The following is a 20,388-nucleotide window of genomic DNA, read 5'->3' on the forward strand; positions in this document are numbered from 1 at the left end:
TGATTCCATAGTGAGAAATGACAAGTTGTCATAGAAACCATTTGCACTCCGCCTTTTACCTTGAGTCTGTCGCACACGAGTTTTGTTGCCGACTAATTAAATCCACGTTCCCCTTACTTAATTTATAATTCCGGTGGACTTCACTTGCGTCAAATGTACTTCAAACCGCAAAAAACAGCTGGCAAAAAGCAACACATTTTACTTTAAGAGGTGAGTGGCAAAAACGTTGAAGAGAGTGCGGATTAAATCTCTCCGCATTTTTTAGTGTCTGTCACTCGACTCGGGAAACTCAACTAGAGAATTTGAGCAAAATACTCTTAAAAAACATTAATGAATGATGTGTTATTTAGTGAGTGACACAGGGATACTCGGAAAATGGAAATCCGAGTGCTCCTATCAGGAGTCGAACTTAAGACCTTCTGATTACTAGTTTGGATGCTCTACCATTGAGCTGCAGGAGACTTGTGGGAGCTAAGGCATTTAAACCAGTAAGTTAAAGCGTTGCGGCCGTCCCGGAATTCGAAGATCGTTTTTATGGCCTTTTAAAAGTTAAACACAGTTTGAACTGGTCGGATTTCTTAGCTGCAGAACTTGAATTCTTAGGGAATTACAGAATCTTTTCCCCCGAATTTTCGAGCTGTTGCCGGGTTTCTTTTAAAACTAGCTGACTTATATTGCACTTTAAACTATATATTTGCCTCTCCAAAAAACAAAAGGAATTGGTTTTATAATGTCTCGAAAATGTCAAGTGGCATTGTGTTTAGAATTTAATCCAGATTTCTGAGACGTGTAAAGCGAATCATTGGATATAGGGGTATTTCGTTCGGTACCATCCTCCATACTTTGTTAGACTAGTTTAAACAAACGTTTGTTTAAAACATACTCTCCGTCGTTTAAGCTTTTCTTGAAGAACCGTACCGATAATTACTGACTATTTGACTAAATTACCTCGAGTGCGTTGTTAACATAATTTTAAAAATTTGGCCTTTGTCAGCCGGTCTGCCCTCGCTTTGTGAACAAAAACTATCTTTTTTATTTAAAAGACACTCGTCATTGTAGCATACAGCTAAATTAGGTGCAAAAGCACTCGAATCTGACTGAAAATGTCATTATATAAACAAATTACGAAAACCACGAGTTTCAAGTAAACATGTAACACCTGGCGAAATCCTTAATAGGCGTGCTTATCATGACAGAGGAACAAAGAACGAAGTGTGAACCTGGAAAAAAAATAGTCGTAACAATGGGAGAGAAGCACGCGAATGAACGCGTCGGTTTTGAAAACTTGGCGAGGAAACGACTTCTCGGTAGCCTTAATTTGAATGAAGATCGATTTTATCCAGTCTCTAAATAAAGTGGACTGTAGAGAAGTGTAGCGTGAAGCATTAGACCACAGAAAATGTTTTGGTGAAAAACATTTATTTTGAGTGGTAAACACTGGTGATTATATAGTATTTTGTAAACAGTATAAAAATATCGAACAGCCTTCTACTCCATAATAAACAGCATCACAGGAAAGTACTGGTCGATTTTATACAAGCCTCCGCAAGAAACGGTTTGACCTTACCAACAAATTGTTTAGTTTGTTGAGTCGCCCCTTTTTGCGCTATCATTCCCAATTAAGACCCTGTACCTATCTAGCCCTGAGTCATGCCGTGTGATGTTATTATAACGGTCGTTATTGTTTACAGTTTTGCTCCTATTATTTGTCAGGTATCAGTTTGCACGTATCATTTTGCTGCTCTGCGATATCACACTATGTGCCATCGAGTCACTGATGAGCTGCCAATGATCTAGGTCAGTAACTGTATGAATTTTGTCAGCATGATTTTTCATGGAGTGCATGTCATTGTTAAACAGTTCCACAATCGAATCGTTTCCACCCTTAATTTAGGTGGATGGTTGCCAAGTAACTACTACTGTGCATATTCACTGTATAGTAATTTTATAATCTATAGACCCAACGGTGACAAGACTTGTTTGCTTCTACCAAACCTCATGACCAAATTTCCCTCCACTAGACGTTCATTTTGTTAAATGTCTCTACACTTTTAAAATTGCGTAACATAATTAAAAAATCCCCGTGTCACTCAAGGTGACTGATTGAACACTATTTCTCCCACAAAAACAACCTAAAATGTTGTAGCAAAGCCTTATACCCTCGTTTTCTTCTTACTTCAAATGGGCTTTTGTTGACTGGTGTCTTTTTGTGCCAGTTTAAGGCTCCATCTCCTTCGATGTCAGGATTGGATTCAGCGGAAGCGGAAACTCGCTTTTCCTTTTTAGTTTCAGCTGGGGAGATATACGTAGAAAGCACGGGAAATGATTCGCCCATATTGTCCGTTCCTGTCAATTAATTCGGGAACTTTGGCGCTGACAACGGCGAAGGCAACGAAAACGTCACTCGAAAATATAACTTCATTTTATTTGTGCTACTTCGCGATTATTTCAACTCACTCAACTTGTGAAAAAAAAAAAAAAAAGGACGAACTATAAACCAGAAACCAAATTGGTAGGAGTAGCTTTCGAGTCAAGAAAGAGAATTAAAAATTTCACCGTCGTGTCCTCACGTTCTCCACAAAGCCTTGAATTTGGACATTTCATGCTGTTGTTTTACTGCAAAGAAATGTACCAAAATTTAAAACGCACGTGTGTGCAGAGCGATTGTTTTTCCTTATTAACCTTCTTTCCTTATTAGTTTTGGGGCGTTTCCATGGCCGTCGCCGTCATAAAGTTAATCGGTTAGCGTTTGTAATGTTTTTTCCTTGATTGATAAAAATTCATCAAGCCTCCAGGCAGGAGGACGCATGACGACGGCGCTTTTTGAATATTGGTGGACTTGGACAAAATTTGACGCGAATTGAACACGGCGTCCTCACTTGTAACCACCATCTTTGACCACAAATTTACACAGTAAGTAATAATTTGGATACATACTAATAGTTAGACGGCCACCTCATCCAGCGGAAGTTCCACTGATTACTCTCTTCTGCATTTGTGAAAGGAAGCCCTCAGTAATATACGTTAAATTAGTTAAATTTCGTTGTTGCATTTTGAGAAATCATTAGATGAGGTGTAGAACGGGTGCCGTGTAGACATGTCTCTGTTGGAGTTCCACAAGGATCTATGCCTTGGTCCGTTCCTTTTCTCTATTTATATCAATGACTTGCCTACATGCCTAAAGCACGCATCTGTTACGCTATTTACCGATGATACTACCTTGTACTGTTCCGCGAAATCAGTCCTCGACGGATTTACAACAGATGCTGAATGAGGACCTGGCTAGTGTGGCAGAGTGGCTTAATGACCATAAATTTACACTAAATGTATCGCCAAGTCTAAGTTTATGATAATTGGGAGCTCACAAAAGCTGAAGGCCTTCCGGACATTGGCGGATTGTTATAAATACTTGGGAGTTATTATTAAACGAAACCCTAACTTGGAGGGATCATGTTGACTACATTTCAACCAAAGTAAATCAACGACTTGGCATTCGGCTCAGAAGGATCAAACATTTACTGCCAAAACACACCAGAGAACTTCATGTCAAGTCAATGATCTTGCCTCTCTTGGATTATAGTGACATTGTGTGGGGAGATAAACACAACAAAACGCTAATGGGTAAAGTCCAGTTATTGCAAAACAAAGCTGCTGAACTGATCCTTAACAAAGCTAAACACTCTTCCACGTTAGAATGCCCAAATCTCGGTGCCAGTGGGGACAACAGAGACTGACTTATCAAGCGACACAAGAGTGGAACGCTCTTCCAGTGTCTATAAGAAATTGCAAAAGCCTTGATTTATTTAAGAAGCTTTTGTGAACTATTTTATCTACTTTTGTTACATGACCCTTACATCGTTAACTCTATATTTTTAGGATTTTACTGTGATTGAATCTTTTTAACTTTTTTATATTTAATAATTATTTACCTACTGTTTATTTATATTATAATTTTTACTCAGGACCAGCCTGAAAAACACCTGAGGGTGAGGTTGCCTCCTGAATAAAGATATTTGTTATTATTATTACTATTGTTATTATTATTAGAACATTTTCGAGTCCACTCATGTTTTGAGTCCTACTCAGTTGACGCTAAGTTCTTTTCTTTGCCGGTAAACAGCTTCCTAAACCACTCGAACCTGCATATAACTCCAGATATTAACAATCAACTTCCATTAAAGGGGAAGTACACATATACACGGGGATTTTAACCTTTTGCGGTGAAAATGGTGCGACAGCACCTTCATTTAGTTACAAAATAATTCCAGAACAGCAAGAAAAAGAAATCAACTGAATTCTTGAAAGGAACAACATATGTCTTCCTCTATTGTATTTGGAAACGAAAACGCGAGAACTTGAAAACAGCTAGCCTAACTTTTTTCAGGTTGCAGTTTTTTCTGACCCAATTCATCTGTGGCTAGAGACACTCATCGATAGTCTTAGTACACTGGAGTACTCTGGAGTACACCGGAGGTGACAATCTACAACAAATTTGAGCAATGCTTTTAGGTTTTTGTTGATGGATAAACGTTTTGGAGTTTTGATGTAACACCAAATTCTTGTGACACTTCCACTTCAAAAGCTGGTTAGCCAGTCCCCAAGAATGATTATTTCACCATGGTTTGGCTACAGTTTTTGCCAATAGAGCTTATCATTGCACCGTTTCATTACTTATTCTAGGTAATCCTTTGAGAAGAGAATGACTCAGTTTCTTCAATCGCTGTTGAAAGCATCACTGCTTCCCTTGCTGATTGGTATAACAATGGGGAAAGCGAACATCGCAGGCAATCGCTGCAAATCCTCTTCTAGTAATTACGGTTCGTGTCAACAAGTGTGTAAGGAAGATTGCAAAATGACATGCAGGAAAAACAAACCACCACTCAAGTCATGTGACCAAGCGTGCTTCAACGATCGCTGTGATATCAGATGCTTTACTAACGAGATGTGCTACCAGACCTGCGAATCGCAGTCGACCTGTACAGGGTCGATGTTTTGCAAAACCGCTAACTGTACACAAGACTGTCCCGCGGGAAACTGTGACTTGAGCTGTAGGGCGAGTTTTGGCTGTAAACAGTTCTGTAACGAGGGATCGTGCAATCTTAAATGTCCAAAAACTGGGGAGCACTGTAAACAGGTGAGTTTGTCGGTAACTTCAAGTTCACAAACTAGAGTGGTTTTGAACTGAGCGTCGTAAAACCAAAACCAAAGTAATTACTTTAGCCAATCACAACAGCGCAAGCAGCGCAATGAACCAATCAGAGCTCGAAGCGATGTAACCGGCGTCAAGCGCGGGAAAACGCGTGTGAGCAAGCTCGGCTATTGGTTTTGCCTTCCTTTCCCATTGGTTGAGACAGTGGAGCTCACTTTCTAACCAATCACAGAGTGTTGTAAAGCAAAACAAAGCAAACGCAAAACCGCTCTAAACGAGCCCTGCGAATATGAGTTGTTAAACGCTCTGATTCGGCTAAATACAAAAAGACTATCAGCTTCTATTTTTGCATATTCAAATGAAGGTTAGATTAAATATCCAGTATTGATTAATGTTTCCCTTTATAACACACCAGTCTTGTTGGGAAGGTCAATGCAAAGCAACCTGCAATGCTAAGAGGTTTTGTGACCAGGACTGCAATCACGGCAAATGTTCAATGAGATGCGTGTCAGATGGATGCCGCCAACTCTGTGCTCTCGGAGAGTGCAAAATGAAATGCAGGACCAAAAACCGCTGTGATCAGCAGTGCTCCTCGTTGTACAAGATTTGCCCATTAGTAGATTGTCAGAGTGAGGAAGGATCTTGTAGACAGGTGAGCGAAAACATGGATCTCATGTAAACAGGCCCTTTTCATCAGGTTGTTTAATCATGAGCGCTATTTTCTACTGGGGTGCTTACCATTTACATGGAAAACCCGGAAATTCCAGTTGGAAAATCAAATGGCACGCATTATTCCATTTGGAGTACTTCTGAAATTATGGGCTTCTGGTTAAAGTGATGCATTTTTTTTACTCCTTTTGGGATTTACAGCTGATATTCATACATTTTGCATGTTATCCATCTTTTGTCAAGACAAGCTTATCATTTCGTATTTATGCCAAAAATTCCATCCGGGCGGTTTGCCTAAATGGTAAGCACCCCAGATTTTTTAATGGCTGTTTCCACAGCGATTTTTAGCGCTGTTTTTTTTACAATTCTTAAAGACGGTGCCTCCAAATACAAAGGACTTTTTTGCGCGGTTTATGACTATGCAGGAAAAGAAAAACCTAGGAAGGGTTATTGAAATCCAAAAAGAAAATTGAGGGTAACCATGCATTTTTCAGAGATAATTAAGCAGTCACAGTTACAAAAAGCTTTAAAATTACAGACCAATGTATGAAATTACTTTTTTCCAAATAGCTTAATTATCCTTTAAAAATGCGCGGTTAATCCCAATCAGGTTTTCTTTTTGGATTTCAATAATCGCTCCTAAGATCTTTTTTTCCCGCATAGTCATGAACCGCGCAAAAATACTTTTGAATTACTACTTTTGCGCGGTTTATGCATGACTATTTGCTAAAAGCGTGTTTTAACAAGGGCTATTGAAATTCAGAAAGAAAATTGGGGGTAACCACTCATTTTCGGAGACAATTAAGCAACAATAATTCAAAAAAGCAGTAAAAAACAAGGCAAAGTATGGAATTTTTCTCCACATTGAAGCTTTATTACCTCTGAAAAACGCATGGTTACCCCCAGTTTTCTTTTTGGATACCAAGAGCACTTGCTAAACTCTGCTTTCTCTGCATAGCTTTAAACCGCGCAAAAATATCCCTGTATAAGTAGACAAACCCATAGGAAACCCGAGTATCTCGCGATGCGCAGAACGTATGCGCAGTAACAAAAGTGGGCACCGTCCTTAAAGAATCGGGGTTTCTTTAACCATTCCGAGATGCGCAGAACGTATGCGCAGAACGTAGCAAAAGGAGACACCGCCCTGAGGTTTCTTAATCACTGCTGATTCTCTTTGCAACTTCTGGTTGTTAATTTTCAGCAACTTGAAGGACTCCCTAAGGAACTCTGACTCGTTTCATACTCATTTTCCGTGCGTTCTGTTCGCACGGCAACAATTTCTTCCGAGAAATGCTACAGGCTTTTGGACATCGTAGTTAAAATCACGACTAAATCCTTCTGAAAATTGCATCAAAAATCACATGTAAACGAGCCTTTAAATATCAATCCATAGTTTGGTGGCGGCAAGAAGATGATAATCCGCGCCAAGGAGGGCCATCAATACTGCAGCAACAGAGAATGTTTTCAAAACTGCACATCAACTGTCAATTGTTATCAAAACTGCAAGGGAAGCTGTCCCCAACACTGTACCACTGGAGAGAGCTGTGTCCAGTCTTGTGGAATTGATGGTAATTGTCAGCAGTCGTGTAACTCCAAGAAATGCTTGCAGCGTTGCATAAAAGGGGAAAGCTGTAACATGACTTGCAAAGCTTCGGATCAATGCAAACAGGTAAATGCCACATACCCGTAAAAGCTAGGGCTCTGAAATCGTTGGCCCAACTTTTTCAAATACCGTCGGAGAATGAGTGCAGGAAGCTGTTTTCATCTGTTTGAATCGCGTTCGTCTTCGGAAAGTTAGCTGAATTTTTTATTTACAAACGTTCTTTAGTAATTACGGAAGCTATTTGTTGATGCGACTTGTATGCAAACTAATCTCAAACAGACTCCACTGCGCATGTGCACCAGCTGACTTAGTCCCTTCAACGGGTGGCTTATTAGAGAGGGGCGTTTGATAGAGAGAGGGGTTTATTTTACATCTTAAAACACCATTTTCGTCTAAAAATAGTCTTTGTACAAAATGCAAGCAACTGCAGTGAAATTTTAAAAGGGCAGCCAACATAATTATGTATTTGAGTGTATATTTGTTTAACCCTTTAAGCCCTAACAGTGATCAAATTTTTCCTTGTAATATCAATGCTTATTCAACCCCTGAGATTACGAGAGTTAAGGATATGATTACCCAAGGTGAATTTTCTTGATATCTTAATAGCTTCTCCCCAGTACTTTTGGATCTTTGCTGGTCAAATTCAGTAAAATCATTCAGACCTAATCGATCATGATTGACGACGATGAAGCGTTGCAGACATATTTTTGATGGACACGAACCTCTATTTGGCTTTGCAAAGAAGTATACTCAAACATTATCTTTTCCTTGACGGATCTTCGAAGTTCAACTTCAAGGGTCAGGCCTGATCTTAGCTCTCAGAAGACTATCCGGTTCTTGGCACCGAGTATGTCCGTACACAAATTTTCGTGCATATTTTCGCCCAAATAAAGTTTGTTGTTTATATAGCCCTCAGCTAGCCACCCTGTTGAACACGACTTTTTTCTCTCTGCAGCAATGTTCTGAAGGCGGCTGTCGAGGTGTATGCAACTCGCCATCGTGCCTTCAGCTCTGCAACTCCGGTAACTGCTCCCTGGAGTGCAACGGACTGCAATGCAGGCAGAACTGCACAGCTGGAGGGTGCCACTTGAGCTGTCCTGAAGAGGCCGAGGTATGCGAACAAGACTGTCCGGCTCAGAACTGCACCATAACAAAGAAACGGATGCTGGTGATAATAGGGAAATTGACTCTCAAGACTTCTTCGGGAAATCATGGGATAAAATACGATGGAGTCGAGACTGCCAACACGAGCGCAAGATTTTCGGGTTGTTTTATCTTCTTAGTTGTAAACATCATGATTGTGATTTCCTTGGTTTATTGAATGCAGCCAAAGCGTTCGCGATGTCTTCAGGACTGGAATCTCTGGAAATGGGAGAGGGAGATCCCGACGGAATCGGACACATAGAATTTCATTTTTCAACCGGAATTTCTTGTCTTCTGATTTGAATCAGTCTTGAAATATCAGCTTAATTTCTTCATTATGATCGCTACTGATCGCTGCGAGTCAATTAAATGGCCTTGGCGCTCGTAGCAATCATAGTTCAGTTATGAGCTCGAAATTTCTTTCGCGTGATAGCTAGCGAAGCCCTAATCAACTACCACGCATAGAAATTGAAAGCGAATAATCTGATTGTCTTAGTATAAAATCTACTTGTCGTTCAAAACTTTAATAACAAGACAGGTTCACGTTTTTATTGAGTGATGAAACAAATAGGTCACACCACGCGCTACTCACTCTACTCACTGTCTACTTAACAATTAGATTATGAGCACGAGATTTCTATCGCGTGATGCGCCCTCATCAGCCATCAAGCGTAGAAATCGAGAGCGAATAATCTAATTGCTTTCGTATAAATCTACTAGTCGGTCAAAACTAAACTAGTAAATTATCTATTTCCTCATTGCAGACAGTTCGAAAACGCGACGAGGCGGCCGCCATTTGTTAAAAACCGCTACTCACTATCTATCACAGAATAGATAGCGAGTAGCGTAGCCAATCAGAGAACGGCATTCCTCGGATAGAACACTAGTAGATTTATACTAAAACAGAATAGATAGTGAGTAGCGTAGCCAATAAGAGAAAAGGGCCCAGTTGCTTAAAGCCCGATTAATATAATTCTGGGTTAACGTGAACTTTGATGCGAGTTTATTTACTAACCCATACGAATTCTTCCAAAAGATTTTTGTCCCTCAGTTTTGCCTTAAACTTTTCTTTATTATTATCTTAAAATTAGCCTTTCAAAACAGTCTTAACGGGCGAAATGAAAACCTCGGTTAACTTTTAATCGTGGATTAGCGTTAATCGGCTTTCGAACAGCCGGGCCCAGCATTCGTGACAGAACTCTAGTAGATTTATACTAATAAAACATCTTAGCATTCCAATGAAAACATATTTATTATAGCCTGGTTTCCGTACGTCCGCGCGCTGCGAATAGCTACAATCGATGACGTCAAAACGCTTTCTCTTTTTTGGAGATCACATGGAAACCGTTTTCAATCAGGCCAGTGTATGCTACTTCTTCTCCAGTCGTTGTAAGACTGTCTGTTGATTTCACCTCGAAACAACTCCGCTTTTTCCGTGTTTGTTGCTAGTCCTATTCCAAGAACAAGTTCCACGTTGTGCTGCGGAAACACAAGTTTTGGGATCGGCTCACCACATCTGAGCTCCTTCAAGTTTTACTGAGCTTTCATGAGTTTTTCTATCATAACTTAAGGGAAAAGGTTAACATTTCTACCTACTTAAAATTAAAAAAAAAAATTAAACCTCAAAATCATTTCTGTTTCAGTAGAGGCGAGCTGTGTACAAAATGTAAAAATACGTAATTTTAATATATTTATTAGACATAAAACTTTTTAATTTATGATGTATTTTAATTCTTGCTTTTGTAAGTGAGACTTTTTGAAACTCTGTTGTGAAATTGCAATTTTTGCCATTGTAAGGTTTGAATTTTTGTATAAAAAAATTATTACATTTGTAAATAAATAACTTAACTCAATCAATAAAATTCTTTCACTAAAATGTACCGATAACTGTGCAGTACATGTACAATAAATATCTTTATTTCTAAACTGAGTGAATTCTCAAGTCTTCAGTGGATTTATTAATTTAAGGAGTCTCCCGTGATTTCCCACTAATTTACCAACAAACTCAAGCAAAGGAGAGCTTACCGGATGAATGGAGTGTTCAAATCGAGTTCAACGGCTTCAACGCAATTCAACATTTTCAAGAACAAAGGAATCGTTGAATAGATGTCGAATGCGGAATTAACACGATTTCAACAAGCTTTCACCATTTTTTTTTACGCTTTCAACAATGTTGAACGACCTGTTCAAACGCCCCCAACATTTAGTTCAACAAAGTGTTGAATGCATGATCTCTCACTAGCCATTTTGACTAGTGAGAATTGTAAAGCATTGCCAAGGTCAAGCAAAAATAATAATTATTTACACTAATTGAGAGAACAGAAGCTAATTAAAACAAAGACGGTTAGCGACTTTCACAGACTTCACTTTCAAGCTCAAAACCAAAGCAACTGATTCACTTTTCCGAGTTTTCCTGTTTAGAGAGCGACAAAAGGCAGAATACGCTTCCCGTAAAATACGGATGAAAAGTTTGTTTTGGCTAGAAAATTAAAAAGGGATCACCGACACTCTAAACTGACTTCCAACTGGAAGAATAACAACTGCAACACTGCAAGGGGTATTGAGTGGTCCCTTAAAAATTTCTAGTGCTCGCAAAATTTGGCCTCTGCTCGATTAGCTCGAAAAAATTAAACGAGTGCTTTCGCAACTGCTCGCATGCTCGGTTTCTCGTTAAAGTTTGCTCGATTGCTCGAAATTTCGTAAATCGTGCTATGTAGGTTTTTTATTGTTAGAAATAAACGTATCTGGGTGGTACTGAATTCCAATGAATCTGGCTGTCAAGTTGAGTTCAAAGTAGTGTACATGACAACAACACAAGTTAACGCAGTTATACATGCCGTAACCAGGATCGCGATAAGATGAAAAAGTGTTGCGTATTGTGGAGGTGTCACTCAGATACTAGGTGCATTCTATCATAAAAACAACGTCTGAAGCTTTTCTGCTAGCGGAAAATTTACGAAGTACTCGCTGCTCGCCAGTTTTATTTTCTAAAGTGCTCGTTACTCGCAAGACAAATTTGATCACTGCTCGTGTTCGCAAAAAAAAAAACCGCAGTGCTCGCATGCTCGCACAAAGACCATTCGATACCCCTACTGCACCTCCACTGAGAGTGGAAATGATATGTAATTATCAACCAGAAAGACAATTCTAAAATACTGCAAAACTTGACAACACACCAAGGTCTGAATGCTGGATGGTGCATTTTAATGGACAGGTAAAGGTTGGCTTTTTCCACACAAATGGGAAGTAACATATAAGTGTGATTCTAAAAACTTCCTACCGTAGAAGATTTCTGGTTTGAAACAATCCCTACTTAACGTTCAAACTAAGGCCTTTTCGCGTGTTGGCGTTAAAATCAGGAATGCATGGGATACCAACTAGTCTCAAAAACCTATCCAAAAACTCTTTAAAAAAAACATTAGGACAAAACTAACTGAAATACTAGAAACTGAAAACTCCTATGTCGAGATAGATACCATAATTAATAAAATGAAAGATTAGAATTCCGACCGCAGTTTAGTTAGACTTAGTCTTCCTTGTTACACTTCGTTATTGTCTGGTTTTCCTCTTCACACATTATCATTGTTATTGTTGTATGTAATGTTAAAAAAAACAATTATTATTTTGTGTACAGTCTGGCCTGCCGCGATTAGGTCTTCGTTATTTGCAAGCCAGCCTAGTTATAACTTAAGGTTCTGCTGTGAATAAATAAAAAACTTGTAAAAAACTTGTAAAAAAAAAAAAAAGGTTCGTATCACAGATTAATAGCATTCATTTTTTAATTTAAGCCATATAACTTTGAAAGCTATTCATAAGAAATGTTCATTGTGTCTACGGCTTCTAGAGAAGCGTAGACACTATGTCATCGGGTTGAGTGAAAGAGTGAAAGAGTGTAAGAGTGTAAATACCACAGGAATCCCAAATGGAATCCTATCGAAAGCCGACGCTATAAATCCACGACTGACCGAGATCTAAGCGATTGTATTTCCGGATCAGGACAATGGCGACAATACGGTAAATGATGTTTTCCGATGTTGATTTGCTTTTTACAAATAGTTTAAGTGATGATTTGAACCAGAATGCTGTAACTTCTGTAATTTTCATCGCAAACGTGCCCGAATTTACTGCGAGTGACCGCTTTGAACCAACATCGAGTGTCTTCAAATTTTACATGCGTGTTCGCACGCACGTAAAAAAAACTGAAAGTTTTTTTGCCTCTAATAGCAAATGCATCGTTTATTTCGTTAAAATGTTTTGTTGGAAAAGCTTTTTGTTGATTTTTGTGTCTTTGTCAATTCATATATGCGTTTGAGAAGCGACAGGTGCGTAATCAAGGACAATTTGCATAAGCGGGTTGAAATTTGATATGCCAAAGGTCTTCATCAACACGCCGTGAATTTTAGCAATTTTTGCGTTCAAGTGTGCTTTTCGGCAAATGATTAATAGGTAACCATATTATTTTACGTCAGAAAACATTTGTTTAATCATTCCAGTTTAATATGCAGTTAATTTTGGAAGCCAACGATATTTATTCAGGGGCATCCAACGGATCTTTTCGGTAAATTATCTGTTCGGAAGGTCCTCAATCCCCCTACAATTTGTTAAGGGAATTTTCACCTCGAATGTTCGTGATACGGGATATTTACGGCCTAATGTTTTCGAATTCATAAAAATGTCGTTTCGGACACCGAAAAAAGGTCAGCTAAGATTTTCGGAACGAAATAAGACCTAAGGTTTTCGGAAAATGGACAAAAATGCCCTAATAATTTTGAAAAGACTCAAGTTCCCCTAGAATGACCGAACAGATAAAAATATTATAGCGCGGCTTGAATTGAACCTACAGAGCTTTAAAAGCACTCCAGATAGCCTAAAATTGCGTTTCAGAGGATCTGAGAGAAAACTGTCGTTGGGTGCCCCTGTTTATTTATCTACTGCGCATTTTAAACCGCCCTAGGAAAAAGTTAATTTATGCGAAAACTATGGAAACACGACAGGAGTCAAAGGGTTAAAGAATGATACTTGCCATTCATAAGTTCAGTATAGATTAATTAATAGTTTTAATATTTTCACTCCTCCCTCTTCGTTTTCATTTCAGTTTTATTTCCCTTTTCTTCAATTCTTTTATATCACATTTCTATACCAGTACTGCAGTAGACACATGCAGTCTGAGACTGCCTATTTTTTTTACAATGTCAAGAAACACGCTCAATCAGTTTTAAAACCACTAAAAAGTGGCACGATTTGAAATATGCTTTTCAGACCCAAAATCTCTTTGAGTGTTGTGAGACTTAATGGACCACTAATCTGAATTGAATAACCATATACCCTGTTAAATAGAAGAAATATCCTCGCAGTTAGTACGTAACTTAAGCAGTTGCAAAAAGAAAGCCTGAAAAAAAAAAATTCAGGCTTGAACAGGATTTGAACCCATGACCTCTGCCATGCCGGTGCAGTGCTCTACCAACTGAGCAATCAAGCCAACTGGGAGCTGGTTATATTGTGAGTTATACCCATGAATGATCACAATATGACCAGCTCCCAGTTGGCTTGATAGCTCAGTTGGTAGAGCCCTGCACCGACATAGCAGAGGTCATGGGTTCAAATCCTGTTCAAGCCTGAATTTTTTTTTCAGGCTTTCTTTTTGCAACTGCTTAAGTTGCGCACTAACTGCGAGGATCTTTCCTCTATTTAAGGTTTCATCCACAGTTCAAATATATGATGTTTCATATACATGTATTCATATTCATTTATATACACTGTATAAATTAGGCATTATTTACATGTTGATCAGTCCATAGTGAATATTCTTGATGCAATGTCGGAGATGATCCAGTCTATACCATCCAACAGCTTCTCTCCTGTCACAGCACTGCACCACTGTATATTCCAGTGGTGTGTCTTGATGGATTCCAGGTCCAGGGCCTGTAACGATTAACAGGCAAAACACATAAGGAACTGGTCTTTTGGCTTGTCATTAACAAACACCCAGGCTAAGGTCCTATTATTAAAAGCTCAGGGCAATACTATACTCGAACAAGACCAACCAAACCACAAAATAGATGGTGGTCTCTGCCTGCTGGCCCCACTTATTCAACCTCAAAATATGGTGTCTTTATCGCATAGCCATCCCTCTATCCAGCGGTAAAAAATGACGATGAGATTCGACTTCACTTTTCTTGTTTATAATCTAGCAATGCTGACTCTTGCTAGCTGAATATATATTTCTAAGTCACCTTAAATTTTAAAGCCAATGCAATTTTGTCAGTAGATTGCTCATGAGATAGGTGGTGTCTTCAATAACCCCTCTAACCCAGACAAGGTGGGTCCTCTTTGAACAAACTTGTTATGACCAGTTTTCTGATTAACTTTAGTTAACAGTTTTTACTTCCTACTAAGGCTTTCTCTCCAACTTCAAAAAGTTCTTCCGTAACTGCAAACTTAAGATTACTTTTACACTATGATGATTATCCCCTAGTTCTCGTGAACTTACATGTCCAACAGGCATGAATAGTCAGTTATAAATTTTTTATATTAAATATTTCCATAATTTATATAGTAATAGAGATCTTGGGTTGGCTCAGAAGTGGTTAATAAAGTTTCTGAGATAATGCGTCAAGATCTTCACCACCATTGCCCAGGTTCTTAAATGTCCATTTCTTTGATTACAAAGCCTTGTTGTCCAAAATGATTGAGTGGTGCACCCCCACCTCCCCCCCCCCCCCCCAATTGTACGGAAACCTTTGTACAATGTATTGTGGGACATGAATGATCTTCATTCCTTTCTCTGCAAAAGGAGAGGCATTGGAGATGTTGAGACTTTCGAATTATGTAAAAGAGGGCTCTTAAGTGATAAATTAGAGACTTTGGGAGATGAAAGACTGGAGCAGTGTTTTTCTCTGCAAGCCCTTGAGACCTTTGCACTTTTAAACATACAAGACCCAGGCTTTGGCTTTTTCTCCAAATGTGCAGTTCCAGAAACAATCCATATCCAACTCATGGAATGTCATTGGAAATTCCTAGGGGGAGGGGGGAGGTCAGAGACTCTTAAAAGTCAAAATTTTAATTTCCTAGTGGGAGGGGAAGGGGTACAAAACAAAACACCTTCCATGGGGGTAGTATGGATAATTTTTTGGAACTGCACATTAGAGACTTTAGGAGATGAAAGACTAGGGCAGTGTTGTTCTCAGCCCTTTGCACTCTTTAAAATACAAGACCAAGCTTTAAGGTTTTTCTCTGAATAAAACCTAAAGAATTTCAGAGCTATGCGTATAAGACAAGAAATCTCTTAATGCATGGCCACTTTGATGCTTCCTTCGCCTTGGAGAAACAAATGGAACTACTGGACTCACATCTCTAATCTCTTCAGCTGATAATGCACCTGGAAGGTCCTGCTTGTTGGCAAAAACTAACAACGTAGCACCTGCAAGCCTCTGCATGAACAACAAAGAAAAGAACTATCACTTGCTGTATTATTCAGTTGCCACAACTTGACTTAGGGGAGGCAGTGTGGCCTGGTGGTTAGAGGCTTGTATTCTGATTAATCTGGAGGTCCCAGGTTTGAGTCCTAGCTCTCTGACCACTAGCTGGATTTGTTTCAGGCACAGTACAAGTCCCCTGTTCAAATCCTTGGCCATGCTTTAAACTCTCATTTTTCTCTAGGAAACTGGCTATTATGTGAGAAATGTAATTTGGAATCCACTTCCTGACCAAAATCTGAACTGCTTTTACTGAAAACTCAAACACCTTTACCAGCTGACAACCTGAGGAATAAAGAATGATAACCAAACCAAAAAAATGCGCTGATAATGACTTTGCGATAGTCAAAATATAAGTGCTTTCAATTTGCATCACTGTAATCTAAATATGCGAGATTTAAGTCCAGAGAGGGAAGGACTCCCATATAAAAGTGATGTGTGTGCATGATCGGCATCGCACCTTTTATGGGTTAAAATTCGTGGTTTGGTACCCCTTAGGGTGCCAGGGGCGGATCCAGGAATTTTGAAGAGGGGGTGGCTGACGCGACAGAAGTCCACAGAACGATATCGGAAATTGCGATGATAATCAATACAGCAATAAAATAGCACTATATCGTGATTTTATTTGTAGAGTAAGATTATATTTTACGTATAGTAGGCTGTGATCACAAACAAGCAACTCTTTCTGTTATTACTGCGTTCCTTAGCCATGCGTGAAGTGATCTTTCAGCCTCCGTGCTTCCCATCTGTAGCACCGTAAGGATCGTTAAAAGTTCTCGGATATTAGGAAAGAACATGTTATTAGCATGTGTCTCTATAAGGCAGGTTATTGAAACTTCGTCTGACACTGCTTGACACTTCCAGTAATTGGTCCAGCAAAACAGGTCACTTTCAAAGGTTGGTGGAAGTTGCCGTAGTACGTGATCTCACTTCTGTTGCAGTACTTTACCAATTTTATCCATGGCTTCTTTGGATTTCGTGACGATTACAATCGGAATGATCTAGCACAGAGTTCGTAATGGACCTTTTTTTTTGTTCGCTGAAGCGCGATTTCAGTTCTCAGAAAATTATGTCCAGTAAAGGTATTGCCACTGTTCGCTTCCAGTACTGTATCACTGAATCTGTTGGGAGTGTTATCCCGATTCCGATATCTACAGCAAATACAAGGACGTTGTTCTGTAGACCCCACTAGTTCTGAAAGAGTTTAAAAGACCTTTTCGTACAAGCGTTCGAGCGACGACTTTCGATTTCATTTCCAGTATACGGTCGAACCTCCACTAACGGCCACCTCTCCACAACGGCCAACTCTCTACAACGGCCACATTTTTTTGTCCCAGCGGACAGTCCATACATTAGCTCTTGTTTAAACCTCTCTACAATGGCAACGGCCACTAAAGTGCGTCCCCAACTGCCAAAATAACCTCTCGACAACGGCCAGTACAGTACTTTTTTGTAAAAACCTTTTTTTATAAACTGATGCAGTAATCGACATTTGTCTTCGGAACATTACGTTTCTGTATATCCATTTTAATGATATACGTATTTTGATTGTTTTCCATTTATATGCTGCAGTAAGCATAAATTGTCTACAATAATAGCGAATGTCACGAACCTTGCTCGTTTCGTCTTGTTAGCATTTTGATTCAAAACATTATTTACATTTTATTGTGTATTTTATCTATATATATTGTTTAAGATTGGATTGCCATTATAGGCTACAGTAAGCATGAACTTGGCACAATTAACATGTTGTACTTCCCGAAAAAAAAGGTGTCATATTACACCCCTACCTCCCCATAACGGCCACCTCTCTATAACGGCCACTTTCTTCTGTCCCCAAGGTGGCCGTTGTGGAGAGGTTCAACTGTACTTCAACTAGCTATATAGGTGGCCTTGTAGAGCAGCAACGAATGGTCGCATTGGTTCCAAAAGTTCCTTTGCGCAAATAAAGCTCAAACATGTGAGAAGTTGTCATGGTGTGCCTCAGTCCATTGTTTTAGTGTATGTGTCCTAGCTCCATTCTTCATCATTCGAGGGGGGGGGGGGGTGGCTAGCCACCCAATCCACCCCCCTGGATCCGCCCCTGGGTGCTTAAAGCTAAAAGAGGTATGGTTGTACCTTTTAGGGCATTGAGCCAAAAAATATGAGAGGAAGTAAATGTCGGTCAACTGTCAGTTAGTGTAGTGTTTTAGAGTTGGTACATGTACCTCATAGGGGTGAAAATTGTTTGGACCACACCCACAAAACAGAATTCTGGTAACTTTTAGGGGTTCTTTTCAAAATTTCATCGCTAACATATGGGGTCCCCCACAGGGGGGATTTAACATGTATTTCCTTGGTTCATTTAGAAGTTCAACATGCATGTAAGTATTTGCATTTTAATTGTCATTACATGTTTACAAGTATCACACTTGATTCTGGAAACTGACAACAGGAAAGATAGCAAACCTCTTCAAGAAGCAGACCTTTCAGCTCCTCCTTACAGTCACCAAGCCTCCTTCTGTCGGCACTATCCACCACCCATATCAAGCCATCGGTGCTTTCAAAGTAATTTCTCCAATATGAGCGAAGGGACTTCTGTCCTCCAACATCCCAAATGTTTAGCTTAAATCTAAGACAGGCAATTTAATAATCAAATTGCTATTTTCAAGCAAGAAACATACATGCATCAGGTGGAACAGTCAACATCCCCCCACCCCTGGGAGATTTGAACTTTTCAAGATAGGCTTGTTCAAATTTCTGCCCTCCTCTCCAGAAAAGCCATTCAAATTTACGTCCCATCCTTATATGCACAAAAGTAAATCCTGCCCTATAAAAACTTCCCCATCACACAATGCCACATTGCCTTTTTTTATACAGGGCACATTGTACATGCTAGCCACTGTTTAAAGAAGGGTTTTGAACACAGAATATACCCAGCTACTACATGTACATCAAAGGTTTACCCTGAAAAAGCTGGATATTTCAGTACATAGACACTTTCTGTGACGCTTCTTCCTTTTTTCACATAATTTTCTAAGTATGAGACACAGATATATGCCGGCACAGGGGACCACCTTCCAGCCATCGGAAATGTGGTTGTATTAATGGGGTGGTCAGATTAACGAGGTTGTTAAACTAAGGAAATGACTGGAATTTTAATTTGTTTAGAACACAAAAAAGGTGGTCGCATCAATGAGGTGGTTGTAACGTGGGGTTCCACTGCATGTTTTCCAGGCTTTGTGGCTATTTGGCTAAGTTGCTACTCAACTTAACGTAACTACATGAGTACATAACTTTGCAGCTACAAAGCCTTGCAGCCTCTTTTTTATACGGTTATCTTAATTATCTTTGTAGCCACATAGCTACTGTTTCAAGAAAGGTTTTGGAGTAGCTGGGTATTTTCATGCAGTTAAGCCTGAGGCAACTATTCCTTATAAGGCTTTATGCTTTATAAATATGCTTAAATGATTTACTCCTGAAACAGTTTACACTATACTAGGAGTGTAAATAAATATAACAATTAGTTAATAGATATGCATATAAGTAACAGAAAAAAAACTTATTTACAAGATTATTGTATATCCTAAATGATATTAAACTTACTCTCTATGTTCAAGTGTTTTGATGTTAAATCCTAACGTGGGCTCTATTGTGTTGATATCTTCGCCATTAAACTTCTTTAAAATTGTTGTTTTGCCGGCGTTATCAAGACCTCTATCGGCCGTGTCAAGGAACAAATCTAAGACTGAATTTTAACAATGTATCTTCAATGACATATTTCATGCACTCCCAAAAGGCATTACTAAATAGTACGAAAGGATACAACATTAAAATTCTCATCTCCTTCTCCTTTTGCTTCATCTTTTTTAAAATAGTAAGGAGTCCCATGATGCTCGGCTTATACTGTACAATTATTTCACTGAATAATACAATAATTCTTGACAATCATCTACAATCCGCCATTTTGCTTGCTCGTGACATTACAGGTGTTCTTACACAACCAGTAATTCGTTTTAGTAATCTACCGCGGACCACTTGATGCAAGGGCTCAGAAATTCCAATATGGCGGCCGAAGGTCGAACTCGTGTTCGCCTATCGGTCGCTTCACAGTTCTTTAATAACGATGATGCCGACACCCTGGTAGCGTCAGGAGAATATTCTGCAGAAGATTCAACGTCAGAGAAGGTTAGTCATTCAAATAAGAGTAGACTGAGCTTGCTTTGTTGCTTTCAGACATTTATGCCTGACACGAGCTTTAAGCTACAATAGCCATAAATCTCTTTGGGCTTATTGCGGTGGTCAAGTTAGTCCATAAACGAAACACCAAGTCTGTAGATACAGTGTAGTTGTTATTATTTAGTTTCACC

General features: G+C 39.2%; 3 protein-coding genes and 1 non-coding gene across 5 annotated transcripts in view; 3 read left to right on the forward strand and 1 right to left on the reverse strand.

The window, feature by feature from the left end:
• Positions 1–1,713: 1,713 nt before the first annotated feature.
• Positions 1,714–9,341, forward strand: LOC146482305 (uncharacterized). 2 transcript variants are annotated; one of them, XM_085107195.1, is made up of 5 exons: positions 1,714–1,797; positions 4,681–5,134; positions 5,565–5,801; positions 7,212–7,487; positions 8,377–9,340. In XM_085107195.1, exons 2-5 carry the CDS (start codon positions 4,700–4,702, stop codon positions 8,740–8,742), a joined length of 1,314 nt encoding a protein of 437 aa, XP_084963321.1. In that variant the 5' UTR covers positions 1,714–1,797; positions 4,681–4,699; the 3' UTR covers positions 8,743–9,340. The 2 variants fall into 2 exon arrangements, with proteins under 2 accessions (XP_084963321.1, XP_084963322.1); XM_085107196.1 differs by lacking the exon at positions 1,714–1,797 and adding an exon at positions 2,741–2,913 and having other exon boundaries at positions 8,377–9,341.
• Positions 9,342–13,747: 4,406 nt separating this feature from the next.
• On the reverse strand, positions 13,748–19,994 carry LOC146482306 (ADP-ribosylation factor-like protein 2). The gene is made up of 5 exons (XM_085107204.1): positions 19,845–19,994; positions 19,625–19,735; positions 18,488–18,650; positions 15,914–15,994; positions 13,748–14,486 (listed from the first exon to the last, which is right to left on the reverse strand). Exons 1-5 carry the CDS (start codon positions 19,907–19,909, stop codon positions 14,352–14,354), a joined length of 555 nt encoding a protein of 184 aa, XP_084963330.1. The 5' UTR covers positions 19,910–19,994; the 3' UTR covers positions 13,748–14,351.
• On the forward strand, positions 14,109–14,181 carry Trnav-gac (transfer RNA valine (anticodon GAC)). Its single transcript has one exon. It is a non-coding gene; the product is annotated as a tRNA-Val (tRNA).
• A 65-nt stretch (positions 19,995–20,059) lies between the features above and the next one.
• Positions 20,060–20,388, forward strand: part of LOC146482308 (symplekin-like) — a 41,194-nt gene continuing 40,865 nt past the window's right edge. The window contains exon 1 of the mRNA XM_085107173.1: positions 20,060–20,206. Within this exon, the coding sequence (XP_084963299.1) occupies positions 20,060–20,206 (147 nt within the window). The remainder of the gene's footprint in view (positions 20,207–20,388) is intronic.

This window comes from Pavona decussata, unplaced genomic scaffold (assembly GCF_977016875.1).
Source record: "Pavona decussata unplaced genomic scaffold, jaPavDecu1.1 SCAFFOLD_46, whole genome shotgun sequence".
Lineage (NCBI taxonomy): Eukaryota > Metazoa > Cnidaria > Anthozoa > Scleractinia > Agariciidae > Pavona > Pavona decussata.

Bases quoted from the DNA above. Each gene is read 5' to 3' on its own strand.
- LOC146482305 (XM_085107195.1), top strand. From the start codon at position 4,700: ATGACTCAGTTTCTTCAATCGCTGTTGAAAGCATCACTGCTTCCCTTG. The intron at 5,135-5,564 runs GTGAGTTTGTCG...ATAACACACCAG, and splicing joins CTGGGGAGCACTGTAAACAG to TCTTGTTGGGAAGGTCAATG. The intron at 5,802-7,211 runs GTGAGCGAAAAC...ATCAATCCATAG, and splicing joins AGGAAGGATCTTGTAGACAG to TTTGGTGGCGGCAAGAAGAT.
- LOC146482306 (XM_085107204.1), bottom strand. From the start codon at position 19,909: ATGGGACTCCTTACTATTTTAAAAAAGATGAAGCAAAAGGAGAAGGAG. The intron at 19,736-19,844 runs GTATCCTTTCGT...CACGGCCGATAG, and splicing joins GAGATGAGAATTTTAATGTT to AGGTCTTGATAACGCCGGCA. The intron at 14,487-15,913 runs GTGAGTCCAGTA...TAATCGTTACAG, and splicing joins CAGCTGAAGAGATTAGAGAT to GCCCTGGACCTGGAATCCAT.